Source organism: Bos mutus, chromosome 4, assembly GCF_027580195.1.
Source record: "Bos mutus isolate GX-2022 chromosome 4, NWIPB_WYAK_1.1, whole genome shotgun sequence".
Lineage (NCBI taxonomy): Eukaryota > Metazoa > Chordata > Mammalia > Artiodactyla > Bovidae > Bos > Bos mutus.
In genome coordinates, this window is record NC_091620.1 from 41,524,922 (window position 1) to 41,540,260 (window position 15,339).

At 39.8% G+C, this 15,339-nt stretch overlaps 1 protein-coding gene across 1 annotated transcript in view; it reads left to right on the top strand.

Moving 5' to 3' along the window:
* Positions 1–15,339, top strand: part of HECW1 (HECT, C2 and WW domain containing E3 ubiquitin protein ligase 1) — a 270,983-nt gene that overhangs the window by 175,306 nt on the left and 80,338 nt on the right. The window contains exons 14-16 of the mRNA XM_070369359.1: positions 4,458–4,592; positions 13,276–13,381; positions 14,270–14,366. Of these exons, the coding sequence (XP_070225460.1) occupies positions 4,458–4,592; positions 13,276–13,381; positions 14,270–14,366 (338 nt within the window). The remainder of the gene's footprint in view (positions 1–4,457; positions 4,593–13,275; positions 13,382–14,269; positions 14,367–15,339) is intronic.

Consider the following 15,339-nt stretch of genomic DNA (forward strand, 5'->3'; position numbering starts at 1 on the left):
AGTAGCTTTTAAGTTTAATTCAGTTCAGTTCAGTTCAGTCGCTCAGTCGTGTCCGGCTCTTTGTGACCCCCATGAATCGCAGCACGCCAGGCCTCCCTGTCCATCACCAACTCCCGGAGTTCACTCAAACTCATGTCCATCGAGACGGTGATGACATCTAGCCATCTCATCCTCTGTCATCCCCTTCTCCTCTTGCCCCCAATCCCTCCCAGCATCAGGGTCTTTTCCAATGAGTCAATTCTTTGCGTGAGGTGGCCAAAGTATTGGAGTTTCAGCTTCAGCATCAGTCCTTCCAATGAACACGCAGAACTGATCTCCTTAGGATGGACTGGTTGGATCTCCTTGCAGTCCAAGGGACTCTCAAGAGTCTTCTCCAACACCACAGTTCAAAAGCATCAATTCTTTGGTGCTCAGCTTTCTTCACAGTCCAATTCTCACATCCATACATGACCACTGGAAACACCATAGCCTTGACTAGACGGACCTTTGTTGGCAAAGTAATGTCTCTGCTTTTGAATTACAACTTCACATTGTACCAAAATAATTTTCAGAAACAATTCACCAAAAATAAAGCTGGTAAAATATAATTAAGCATTTAACTGATCTATAACTAGATACAAATAATTGAAAGATTTGTATACATAGGAGTAAAAAAAAATGCTGTGTATTAGAAAACAAAGCAAATAAAAATCAAAAGCAATTTGAAGACACGTGAGTAAGCACATTTAAAATAAAGAAAACCTTAACATCCCAACAACAAAAAAGGGAACAGGCAAAGTAGACAGTACTCCAGTGAAGAAATTGAACAGTAAACCTAGGAGAAAATGTTTGGCTTCCCTTATAATTAATCATTATTTGCCATTCAGCATTTCTAAGAGTTCTTTCCAGTACTCAGCATCAGTAAAGTCCATAAAAAGAGTTCATGGACTTTCGGTAAGATGATAAATCTGTACTGTTCTCATGAAGATAGTTTATTGATATGGATCAATAAATGTATAATGTTTTCCTAACTTTTAACCCAGTAATTAAGTCAACCTTTAGGAATTTATACTAAAAGTTACCACATATACATATATATAACCCATTTAACTTCAATTTGTAAACTTAAAAAGGCATATAATTGAATAATAAAAATCTGCTTTTACTCTATATTAATTTAGCTTGTATTTGTGTGTTTAAAATCCCATGTAAGCATGTTAATGTTGGGTTTTTTCACTCACACTTCATACGTATATGAATTCTTTACTAATATTTTTTAATGTCATTGTCATCACTTTTTGAGAATCTAACATAATGTTTCAGGGGGCATCATTTCAGTCCCCTGCATGTTGTTGGACATACAGCCCTTTTTGAGTCTGTGTGGGATGCTGTCCTGGGAAATTTTATTAACAGCCACAGATACCAACTCACATGATCCTTAGAAAGTTATTTACCTTTGTCCTGTGGGGAGTATTTTGATCTCCATTATGAAATAACTCCCTGTATGACATAGAGGGAGTTTTATAGAGATCTTTAAAAGACTCATATACAATAACATCTAATACTCAAAATTATAAGCTCATGTTCACCCAAGAATAATTTCTAAATCTGTATATAATTTCTTGGACTACTTATGTCAGATGACACCTAAACATATCTAAAATGAATACTGATTGAGGTAAATTAGGCAAAGATATTGATACCAAATATTACCTTTTGTTCAAAAGAGAGTATTTGAAAGATTATTTTCTAGTACAGAAGTTTTTATTTAAAAAAATAAGTATTCCTTTTTTGTGAAGGGTAACTAATTTTAGATTTAAAGAATGTCATTTGTTATATATTGGAACATACACACTAATCAGACATGCCTCAAGGCTTTATGTACAGAAGTATTTATTGAAGCATTATTTTAAACCAGTAAAAAAAAAAAATTTAAGTGTCCCATGATAGAGGTTACCAAAGCTAATTGTTATGTATCTTGCAAACAGCAGTGAATAGAAGAGAAGTGAAGGGCAAAGGAGAAAAGGAAATATATACCCATTTGAATGCAGAGTTCCAAAGAATAGCAAGGAGAGATAAGAAAGGCTTCCTCAGTGATCAATGCAAAGAAATAGAGGAAAATAATAGAATGGGAAAGACTAGATATCTCTTCAAGAAAATTAGAGATACCAAGGGAATATTTCATGCAAAGATGGGCAAAATAAAAGACAGAGATGGTAGGGACCTAACAGAAGCAGAAGATATTAAGAAGAGGTGGCAAGAATACACAGAGGAACTCTACAAAAAAGATCTTCACAACCCAGATAATCATGATGGTGTGATCATCAACCTAGAGCCAGACATCCTGGAATGCAAGGTCAAGTGGGCCTTTGGAAGCATCACTACAAACAAAGCTAGTGGAGGTGATGGAATTCCAGTTGAGCTATTTCAAATCCTAAAAGATGATGCTGTGAAAGTGCTGCACTCAATATGCCAGCAAATGTGGAAAACTCAGCAGTGGCCACAGAACTGGAAAAGATCAGTTTTCATTCTAATCCCAAAGGAAGGCAATGCCAAAGAATGCTCAAACTACTGCACAATTGCATTCATCTCACACACTAGTAAAGTAATGCTCAAAATTCTTCAAGCCAAGCTTCAACAATACGTGAACCATGAACTTCCAGATGTTCAAGCTGGTTTTAGAAAAGGTGGAGGAACCAGAGATCAAATTGCCAACTTTCATTGGATCATCAGAAAAGCAAGAGAGTTCCAGAAAAACTTCTGCTTTATTGACTATGCCAAAGCCTTTGACTGTGTGGATCACCACAAACTGTGAAAAATTCTGAAAGAGATGGGAATACCAGACCACCTGACCGGCCTCTTGAGATATCTGTATGCAGGTCAGGAAGCAACAGTTAGAACTGGACATGGAACAGACTGGTTTCAAATAGGAAAAGGAGTACATCAAGGCTGTATATTGTCACCCTGCTTATTTAACTTATATTCAGAGTACATCATGAGAAACGCTGGGCTGGAGGAAGCACAAGCTGGAATCAAGATTGCTGGGAGAAATATCAATAACCTCAGATATGCAGATGACACCACCCTTATGGCAGAAAACAAAGAAGAACTAAAAAGCCTCTTGATGAAAGTGAAAGAGGAGAGTGAAAAAGTTGGTTTAAAACTCAACATTCAGAAAACTAAGATCATGGCATCTGGTCCCATCACTTCATGGCAAATAGATGGGGAAACAGTAGAAACAATGACAGACTATTTTTTTGAGCTCCAAAATCACTGCAGATGGTGACTGCAGCCATGAAATTGAAAGATGCTTTGCTCCTTGAAAGAAAAGTTATGACCAACCTAGACAGCATTTTAAAAAGCAGAGATGTTACTTTGCCAACAAAGGTCTGTCTAGTCAAAGCTATGGTTTTTCCAATAGTCATGTATGGATGTGAGAGTTGGACTGTGAAGAAAGCTGAGTGCTGAAGAATTGATGCTTTTGAACTGTGGTATTGAAGACTCTTGAGAGTCCCTTGGACTGCAAGGAGATCCAACCAGTTCCTAAAGGAAATCAGTCCTGAATATTCATTGGAAGGACTGATGCTGAAACTGAAACTCCAATACATTGGCCCCCTGCTGCAAAGAACTGACTCATTTAAAAAGACCCTGATGCTGGGAAAGATTGAAGGCAGGAGGAGAAGGGGACGACAGAGGATGAGATGGTTGGATGGCATCACCGACTCAATGGACATGAGTTTGAGTAAACTCCAGGAGTTGGTGATGGACAGGGAGGCCTGGCGTGCTATAGCCCATGGGGTCGCAAAAAGTCAGACACAACTGAGTGACTGAACTAACTGAACCGATCCATCAAACTGAACACCATATACTCAATAAAATTCTGTGTTAAAAGAATATTTAATAACTTAGAGAAATGCTCATAAAATAATAGGTGAAAAAATCTTATATAACAAAATTGTAGGTGCTGATGTTAGGAAAATAGATGTATATTTGCATAGAAGAGAAAACAAAAAAAAATCATGAAAACATTTTGTTGATTACCTTTAGACTGTAATATTTGGTATGATTTTTAATTATCTTCTTTGTACATTTTTATCCTTTTTAAGTTATTTCTCAATGAAACTATATTAATTCTATAATCAAAAAAGGGCATTTATTTTAAAAATAAACTAAATGCTCTCCAAATGATTAATTACTAGAATGACTTATCCTTCAAAGGATCTGTTTCTCTTATATTCCATGGTAAGATGTTACAATTGCTCCTCTGTAACTCACACCCAATAAAGTGTTTATCAGTGACTGGGGGCTTCACTGAACTCCTGAGCGTGCAAAAGCAGAGGCATCTCCCATCTAGTTCTGAGTAGATGAAAAGGAGGGGCAAACATAAACCTGATGACTGAGCCCTGGAGTGCTCCTGGGGATCACTCACTTCACTTGGCTGCTTCTCACATGTATGTTCTTTCCTGGTCTGTCTGTAGTCTTTCTTCGTGGACCACAACAGTCGAGCTACCACTTTTATTGACCCCCGAATCCCTCTTCAGAACGGTCGTCTTCCCAACCATCTGACTCATCGACAGCATCTCCAGAGGCTCCGAAGTTACAGTGCTGGAGAGGTAACACCTCCTCTGCCCCTGCCCTCCCATTCACAGGACCACAGGGTCAGCCTGTCCTGGTGGGGCCAGGATCTAGAGTTGCCTTTTCCCCCAGGGGCTGGGCCAAATCCATATGCTCTTTAGTAGGGAGGCTGATGACTCGAGGCACCCACTTCGTGTCCTGGACCCATCCTCAGATTGCTGTCCTTCTGCCTTTCCTTTTTTCCTACACAGTCATGTTACTGAAAAATCCATCTAGTTTAAAGAAAACTGAAAATACAGCATCAAGACATCCCTATACTTACGGCTGATAATGGTGTTTCCTCAGCCCACTGGTCACGTGTGAATTCTTAAATGATGGTAGAACTACTAGGCAGCATATGACTGTTTTAAACTTCTCCCGTTCCCTAGATTTTGGACAAGACTTCATTCATGGACTGAAAACTGGGGAGATGAACTGGGCCACATGAATACTCTGTTCCCACTCTACCATCTGCCCTTCCTTGCTTTATATGTTCTTTCACTCAACATGATTGATTACCTTCTGCTGGGCCATGAAAGGCTGCCCCCTTTCTTAAGCATCAGGTTCCTTGCCTTTCTGAATTCCTTTTTCTATATCCCATATCCTTTCCTGTTCTCCCTTCTTGAACCAAAATTCAAAACATAGCTTTTTTCCATTGCTAATTAGTTCCCTACAATAATATGAGCAAATCTCTTTTTTATGTTCTGACATTTCCCAAGTATCTATACCTTCTTTTCATGGAAACCACCAAGGTCTCAGATGATACAGGCTCTGAGAACCATTTCCAATAAAGAGTAGAGTTAGATTATAATGAGATAAAAAAAAAATGGAAAAAGTACTGTAGAAAGAAAAAAAACATATATATGGTCCCACAGAGAGTCATTCCAGGGAGAGCCACAGTGGACATCTCTAGAGGCAGAAAATAACCATTCACCTGTCAGCCTCTAGAGAGCAAACATGAGTCTCAAGGGAAGAGCTTGTTTTAATGAAAGCTTAGTATAAAAGAAAAAAACCTTTACTAGTTTTTCAGGACACTCATCTGTATACACTGAGAAATGTAACTATTTCTAACCAGGGGCACTCACAATTTAAAGCCAGTGTGATAAATTGAATTTTTCTTTCATGGAGTCATCTTAAGTATCATTGTTTTAGGGTACTATTGAAAGCATGTTAACTCTTACTGCATATACATAAAATGTGTATGTGACCATGCATAAGGAAGTATTATACACTCTCCAGGGGTTATGTGGGTGTCAGGACCCTCCAGATTCCAGGCACCCAACAGTTGACACATTCACAGGCTACAGAAAGCCGTGCCCCAACTTCTCAGCTCAGCGCATATAGTCCCTCTCCCTTTTATAACACTTCAGAAATCACAAGATGTATTGTCTTGATATGATAATGGGTAAATTCAGAACTCTGCATCAACTTGAATATGCCATTTTAATCTATTTTAAATCTCCAAGCTCTTTAATATTATTAAGGTGAATTTCAGTATTAACATAGAGCATCATAGCATCTGATAAAAGAAGCTCAGTACTGCCAGACAGATTCAGATTCACCACGGTCAATTTAAAAAAAAAAAAGTCAATTACTCAATGAAACCCCTAAACATATAAATCTATCACATATATATGAAGTTAACCTGAAAATATAAATTTTAAAACCTTCCAGTTGAAAGAACAAGATTAAAATCATGAGCATCACTTTACCTGTTCCAAAACATTTCCTTGATGTTATTGACTAGCCCAAACACAGCCACACTGAATATCAATGTTAATAAAAAAGTGCCATCTGCATCAGCCAAGAAAGACCAACACGTGGTGAGAAAAGGGTGTCAACCATCTGTATACTTCCTAATTCATTCACTCTCCATTAACTGTCCATCAGGTTTTTAAGCCACTGTCATCCCTATGCCCAATCTCTCTCTGTTGGTAGCTTTGCAGTGACACAAGGGAGAACCAAGAGGGAAGCTGGGAGGCAGAGAATACCTGATCCAGAGGCAGCACACCAGGGAAAACAGGGACTCGGCCTCTATGAAAGCAAATACCTGATTCCTCCTACTGTGAGAACACAGCCTACGGTGTGAGGGGTCAGGAAGACCTCAGTGTAAAAACCGAGGGGGTGGTGGAAATGTTCCTTGTATTTGCTCTAATATCATTTTGTTTCACAAATATTGATGAAGTACAGGGTTTGCTCTGAACACTGTGAAATGCAAAGATGTGTGAGATATGACCCCTGCCCTGGAGAACTGTGTACTCTATTTCTGAAGCCAGGCCAGAAACATACACAAAGTAACAAAAGAAATTAGAATATGGTTGAGGGCCAAGAGAGCCGTTAGGACAAATGCCACAGAAGTTCAAAGGAGGCCAAGAAAATGTTTGTTTTAAAAGAAGGTGCTTGACCTAAACCTAGAGAAATTGGTAAAGCCTAGCAAGTACACAGGCAGAGAAAGGGCAGCCCCCACAGAGAGCATAGCTGAAGGATAAGGAGCCAAGATGGGGCTGAGAAAGCTCTGAAGAAAGACAGGGAATAAATAGTTCAGTGTGACCAGAATAGTAAGTCTCCACTTGGTTTTTGTTTCAAATTTGGAAAGCTTTGAATGCCACATGAGTTAGGACTTTTATAAAAAGTCCTTGGAATGAATTTGAGAAGAATAATATGATGATTTATATATTAAAATGGGCTTTTAGAGATCAGTTCACCCACTGTTTCACAAAAGGGGAAGATTATTAGCAATTTGGGGTGACAGTTCTCCGAAGTGTAGAATCATTCCTTGTCATTGCAGGATCTCTTCTCCTGGTCCCATTCATTAAATTTCAGGAGTGTCAGTTACTATGACAACAGAAACAAAAACCAAAACACCCTTGTGCTTAGTCGCTCAGTCGTGTCCGACTCTTTGTGACCCCATGGACTGTAGCCCACCAGGCTTGCTCCTCTGTCCATGGGATTCTCCAGACAAGAATACTGGAGTGGGTTGCCATGTCCTCCTCCAGCAGATCTTTCCGACTCAGGGATTGAACCCTGGTCTCCTGCATTGCAGGTGGATTCTTTACCTGCTGAGCCAGAGAAGCATCTCCATTAAGCGTCTCCAGACACTCCTAGGTGGTAATTTCACTCTGGTTAATCATCATATTTCACAATCAAGTAAACTGAAGTATCAAGAACTCAAGTCACCCAGGGAGTTCAGAACTGCAGTTCAGATTTCTCAACTCCCAGTCCAGTGTAAACTCATATTTTTAAAGGAGACAGTGACAGCCAAGAAGAGATGGGATTGTGGCACAGGAGGATGTGAGAAAGGCCATGAGAGGCCACTGCCACAGACCATATAGGTGATGAGGCCCTAAATTGGGGTGACAAACAACACAACCTCAGGGGAGTCAAAGGGTGTGTAGAAGGGAGACTTGAGACTTGGGTCAGCAGATCGAAGTCCCATCTCTGGCCTCTCTGCAGAAGTGCTCTGGGTCATTGCACCTTCCTTCCCTTTCCGTGGTCTCAGTTTCCCCATCTGTAAACAGAGACAAGGAACTGGGATGGCCACTAAAGTCCCCTTCAGCTCTATGATTCTCAGCATCTGTGAGGCTAGACAAACAGTCCCATGAATGGCTCCCAGATAAGATAAGCAGTAAAGCCAGGTGGGGAGGCTGGCAGGTGTGCCTTTATATAAGTCGATGATGAGGATGGAAACAGCAGGAGAGCCAATTAGAAATGACAGCTAAGCAGTCAGAAAGATGAGACTTAGGAATATCAATGAAGTATTTCCATAATCCATGATTTTTCTGTGTCACCTTTCATGGGCAATAGGGGATTCACTCTAGGTGTTTCTTAGACCTCAGCTTTGGGAATCAATATTTTCTGTTCACCTTCATGAGCCATTTCTTGAGTGTTGTTCAGGGGTTGATTTTTTTTATCCATTGTACTTAAGGACAGAATTAAAATCAGTTTACAAAGTCAAGATCCTAGATGGTAAAAATTCCCCTCAAAACCCCAACAATAGGTTATTAGTAGAGGCACTGCTCAACGTCTTTTTAGCCTTTACCTCACCTGAAAATTGTTGAGGCAGTTTCCTGAAAGCAGTTAATATGAGGAATATAGGATTCTATGCATAAAAAGATCATTCTTTGACTTTTTTTTAATTAATTTTTACTGGAGTATAGCTCATGATTTGACTCTTTCACATGCATTTTAATACAGTGGCACATCCATCTGCAATATATTTAAGTGCCAACAAAACAGGCTTTATCACTTCCATAGTGTCCAGATGGAATTGGGCATGATGGATAAGTGGAAAAGAGCAGATCAAGATCCCATGTCTCTATCAATAAGGAAATCACTGGAGGTCAGCTTTGCTTGTTTATACTGCAGTTTGCAATGTAAATTACCATTAATAAGGAAGGATAACAGACCACACAATGTTTGTTTCTTTCACCATCTTATCTTGGTCAAGTAAGAGAAGTCATTAGTCATAGAACATTTCTGGAAGGGTACATATAAAAATGCTTAACAGTAATTGCCTCAAGTAAAGGACAGGAGTCTGACAGGAAAGAGAAATTGACTTTTCACTCTCAAAGCAGAAGTCACTGTGAATCATACTTTGCAGTGAGCTGCTTTTATGACAAAAGTCATTGTATCAACTCTAATGACAGAGGTCATCATGCTGGAAACTGGCCTTTGGGGAGGGTAACTTTTGCACAGCTTCTTAAAATTGGGAATTTTCCTCTTGATTCCATGTAACCTATACTTGATTACAAGTTTCTTTGGAAGTTTGTAAAATCCAGATAACCTATGAAAGTACACTTTTGAATTAAAAATGGTATCTAATGAGTGTAGAAAATATAGGCACAGAAGGAAAAGAAATCAAAAGGCTGGTATAGCCCTCCATCTGGAGAAAATTCCTGGTACACAATGAAGTAAAACAGTTGAATTGTATTGTCTATGCTTTTGTATCTTCCTTTACCATTATAGTGCATTGTAGATAGTTTCCATGCCATTAAAATTCTTCTGTACTTTATTCTATGGATTGCCATAATTTAATTCAAAACTTTCTCTTGTACATTATGTTTGTTGCCCACTTTTTGCCGTTAGAAATATGTTGAAAAACCTCATAGATCACTCTTATTTCTGTATAGTTCTGCAAACTTTGTTAATGATCTACTTTTAGAATACAAAAAGAATCTAGAGATGAACATAATTTCATTACTTGGGCTTTTCCTCTGAACTTGCAATTTTTATCACCAGGTCTCCAGCATTTTTGAGACAGCATTAGCTGATGATGAACCCAAATTCAGTCTAAAACCTGCAGTTTTCAATCACAGATTTTTTTTTAAAAAAACACCAGTTTACATTTCCAAATTGTAACACAGAAGAGAAGCTTGTTTTCTAGTTGCTGGAAACTATTTTCTGAGCATATCTATTCTGTTTTGTCTGGAAAGCTAAATGTTTGAAGTTTGTATATTTGCAATTATGATTAAAGCTATCTCAACATCAAAAGGAAAAGAAATCTAAAAAGCAGTCATGTGGGGCTCTCTTCTCCCTCCCTCCCCTGGCCCTGTGTCTCTCCTCGCCCCTCTTTCTCCTTCTCTCCCACCTTCTCCCCCTCCCTCCCCACCCTCTCCCTCCCTCCTCCTCCTTTCTCCCCACTTTCTCCCCTCCGCCCTCTCTTTCTATATCTCTCTCTGTGTGCTTGCACACACAGGCACCCCTACCTGAGAAACTCAGTGACCCAAAAAGTGTCCAAAAGTGTCAAATTCTGGGAATTTCATGGAGTCATATAATCTTGGTTTTAAATGGAAAAGTCATTCCTTTCGGTATTTTAAGTAGTTAGGAAAGCAAATGTCAGCATCGTGTTTTCAGTGAGATCCAAATTAGTCACCCAGTTGATGGCAGGCTTCCCTCCATGGACCACTTGTTACCACTTTTGGATCACCTTTGCGACAGTAATAGTAAAGGACAGGAGAGCCTATGCTGCAGTCCACGGGGCCACAAAGAGTTGGACACAACTTAGCAACTGAACAACAACTGAACCACAAGGATCCCAGCACGTACCAAGTTCTATGAAATCTTAGAATATTAGAGTCTTTTTTAGCTCTGCCTAAAATTGTTTCCATCCCTGTAAATTCCTGGCCCCTAGTTGGAGAAGCACATTTCTATTTAATGCTATCATCCTCCAGTTCTCTCATCTGGAGTCCATCCAGTACCACTCTACAGTCACCTCCTTTTTCCTCGGCCGATGTTGCCATGGCTCAGGACTCCACAAGCCTCACCGCTCCCCAGTATTGTTTCCTCTGTCTCGCTTATAGTCACGGTGATGCATATCCCTCAGCCAGTCATCTGCCTTCAGAGTAGCTGACCTTCCTCTGGTTCTGCAGTCTTTCAATCTGGCTTGGTTTTGCAGTAAGCAGGTAACCTTAGAAGCAGGAACCATTTTTCCCTAAAGCATTTCTACAACACATGAATTCCTTACAACCCCCCCGTGAAGAGAAGTGAGCCTCTTCCTGCTTCAAAGCCTTGTTTTTCTCCAGGCAAAGTTCAGTGCACAGCCAAGCCTTCTTGAGTTCCATTCTCAGGTCCACCTGCTTTCCCAATTTCTTTCTGTAATTCATCTCTTAGATAGCCTTCAACTGTTTTTGAGATTCCTGTCTTTATAGCATTGCAAATATTTTCAGCACACATTACAGCAGACTGACACAACCCCCTGGAAGGAAAAGAGAGATTTCAGTCCCAGGAAGCTTTTACATATTTACTAATTCATGGAAAGAGAAAAATATGAGACTAAATATGGCATATCAGCCATCAGCAAGCCTTTCTTTCATTACTTTGCATTGTAACCGTTTAACCAGAAAGTGCTATTACAGAAATTCCAGCATCTAAATCTTGGTAGCTGGCTACACCCTCTGAAGAGAGCTGGGTGCTGATGGCATCAAAGTGAGAAGTCAGCCAGAGTGGCACAAAATCTATTCCCCTTGTCCCTCAAGTGAGACAAGGGCAAGAAGAAGGATCAGGAGAGGAAAAAGATGAATCTGCATCCCTCCTATTCCAGAGGAGCAGTTCAAAGACTGCCACATACAGAGAGTGAACTGGTAGCACATCTCATCTGAAGGATGTTATTCTTGTCTGTGTGAAATATGAAAGTAGAACCTAAAGGAAAACCAACAATTACCATTTCTGTAATTAGGAAGCCCTACATAATCTGCCTTGAAGATTGTCACCTGCAACATCACACAGGGCCTAGTCTTAAGTGACCACTTTTAGACGAACCTGACCTTTCTGGGGTTTATGCCTTAGGAGCTCATCACCTCTCCTGAATTCTGTGTGTGTGAATTCTGGTCTTGGAGAATTTTCTTTCTTCTGTTTGTCTGGATATTTGAGCTCTTTATGAATATCTTCCAATGTCATCTTCAAAATTCTTAAATATTTTAAAGCCTAGTTTGACATCTTTGTCACATATCATACAGAGAGTCATCTACACCCATCGCCATATATCTGGTGAAAGTACTCCAGTTTGGAAAATCTGTGGTGCCTCCATTCAAATAGCTTACCCTGCAAGGGTCCTTGCAGGAGCAAAATATATATGGAATCATGGTAGAAACTCATTGTTATGCTCTAGAACCTAGGGAATTTATGAAAATTTAAAATCAAGCTAAATTAAAGTTAATCATCACAAATATCAGTTTTAAGCTAAGCAAATTCTCTGTCCCATGAAGTTTTGTCAAAATGTCCAACCCAGAATACTGGTTGCAGGCTAGTAGTATGGGGAATCTAAAAACAATTCTTAACAGTCAAGCATTAGTTAGTATTATGGTTCTATCTCTTCCAGTTAAAAATTTTGGAAAAACTTATTTTCTCTGATCCTCAAATTCCCCATTTGTAAACTGGGGTGAATAATGCTTATCTTGCCAAATTTTGTGAGGATGAGACTGTATAAAGAGTATGCTGCTGCTGCTGCTGCTGCTAAGTCACTTCAGTCGTGTCCGACTCTGTGCGACCCCATGGATGGCAGCCCTCCAGGCTCCCCTGTCCCTGGGATTCTCCAGGCAAGAACACTGGAGTGGGTTGCCATTTCCTTCTCCAAGGCATGAAAGTGAAAGTGAAAGTGAAGTCGCTCAGTCGTGTCTGACTCTGAGCGACCCCATGGACTGCAGCCTTCCAGGCTCTTCCATCCATGGGATTTTCCAGGCGAGTACTGGAGTGGGGTGCCATTGCCTTCTCCTAAATACTGTATAAAGAGTAACCAGTATAATAAATGTGAGAAAAGACGCTAAACAAAGAATGGCCTTTCAAGTATAATAAATACTGTTTAAGACAGCCAGCCCAGGCCACATTTGGTTATTAAGTTCAGTGCTGCCTCTTAGAGATGAAGATCATAGACCTACTTTACTGATAATATTCCCTTTAACATATTTCTGATGAGAAATATTTCTTAGCCTATTGGGTGTATTAATGAGATGAACATTCATGGCATTTGGCATAGTCACTTTCTTAAAAACCACAACACCAACGATTCTACTGAGACATTTTTTTCAAACATGTTAATTTTCCGTCATTTTTGGGATTATAACTTCATTCCTCCTTTCATTTAGGTGATGTTAGGGACTTTTTGCCACTCATATTGAAAAATCAGTATTCAAAGATCATCCAAAATGGATGAGGTTTTTAACACTTACAATTTTATTTTTAAATTAGGCCTCAGAAGTCTCTAGAAACAGAGGAGCCTCTTTACTGGCCAGGCCAGGACACAGCCTAGTAGCTGCTATTCGAAGCCAACACCAACATGACTCATTGCCACTGGGTATGTATCACGCTTGTAAACCCCTGGATAATCAACACCTGTTTTTCTTATTGTGACTCCTTTAATATTCAGGACTCTGTTTCCTTTCTAGTATTGTCTACTCCCCTACCACTGGTTCCCATCTTCCTCTTGCACCTCTTGCCTTTCCCTCCTCCTCACTATGTCCTTCTCTCTTCCCTTCTGTTTCTCTCCCCTCTTCCAGACCCTCATTCCCCTCCTTTTTTATTCTATTCAGTGGTTTGTTAGCTGGGTCCCCGGATAGCATAGCATAGATAAGGTGACGGATGTGGTTGCTTTTACATGCAGTTTCTCATTTAGACCTCTATTCCCGTGTGTGTATGAGGATAAGCTAGAAGAGGCTCCATTCCTAACTTCAGCTACCTCTTTCCAAAACACTTATATCAAGATGTGAAAGAGTCTACATGGATTTGGATGTTTTCATTATCCCTATTGGGAAACTCAACCAATGGCAGAAGTCATAAGTGCAAGTGCTCAGAAAAAGATTTCTTTGAATTTGCCATAATAACGCTGGCAGAATTATGAGAGAAGTTAGAAGGAGTAGAGTAGAACTCCACTCATGAAAGACCTATTTTATTCTCTTCCATCTGTTCACAAGGGGGGGTGAGTTAACACCGAGATAAATTCCTGCAATATTAAAGATAATTAACTTAGATCTGGTTCGCTTTGGATTTGATCATTTAAAAATAGCCAGGCTATTATGTCACAGAAAAAAAAAGCCCAAGAGCTTACATTTTTTTGATGAGTATGCTCCCTGCCCTTCAGACTCTCCTCCATTAATCCTGGTATCAAGCTGCCATTTTCCAATCATTAGTGAAATCATCTCTGGGCTGGAGACTCAACCACAACTTGCACTTTTGTCTGTTTCAGCATATAACGACAAGATTGTGGCATTTCTTCGCCAGCCAAATATTTTTGAAATGCTGCAAGAGCGCCAGCCAAGCTTGGCAAGAAACCACACACTCAGGTAGGGGCTTGTCTACCACTCTCTAATTCCAGGTCTCTCCCACTGGTTTTCCAGGTGGAACAACCTCTGTGGAGAGACGGCAGACGCTTATGATGTGTTTTATTCATGGGTTTAAATTATAACCTAAATACTTAAAATGAAGGATCCAGGGGTTCTGTTGCAATCAGAGATAGCTATCATGTCAGCTTACCAATTATTCACATGATGCTAAAATGCTTTCCATTGATTTGGAGGGAAGCACAGAAAAGGAGCAAAATAACTTTCATCAAAGATTATTTATGTAAAGCACCACATGAATTATTTTATTTAAAGAATATAATTGTTTAAATGTGTACTGGATATTAGATGACTATATTCATAAATGAACAAACAAAAAAGTTTCATAAGTGTTTTAACCACTTAAACCTTATTGTTCATTAGGGTCATTTTTGAATGAGTGTCTCTGAAACTCTGAGTCACTTCATTTGGAAGGGAAAACCACCCAAAGTGATAAAAAATTATCCTCTGAAGTTAAATCCTACATTCTCACCAAGGTATTAGAGTATGTCTCTCCTTCAGTTTACTACCCAACATTTCAAAAGCTAGAGATGCACAGTAGTTAACTGTGTTCACTGGAAGTTTGAATACTTGCTCTAGCACACAGGGGCCAGCGATGGAGGCATGTCCCTTAATCCTCTACCCTCAGTCTCTTCTTCACTGAAACCAGGTCACAGTGTGGGCTCCACTGAGATGCTTCTCTGGACCAGGTAACATGGGCAGGGAGGCAGCTGGTGACCCTCTCTGACTCCAGCTCCCATCTGGTGGTCTTTTGAGTCTGGTGGACAACTGTAATCCTCTACTTTGACCTCCTCAATGAGTCACCAACACCTCAAAATAATCTCTTTGCTATTCAAATCTTTATTAATCCTGCAAGGATGGATCACTCACTGTTCTTTCCCATCCATCACCACCCACTGACACCTGCTTTCCCTGT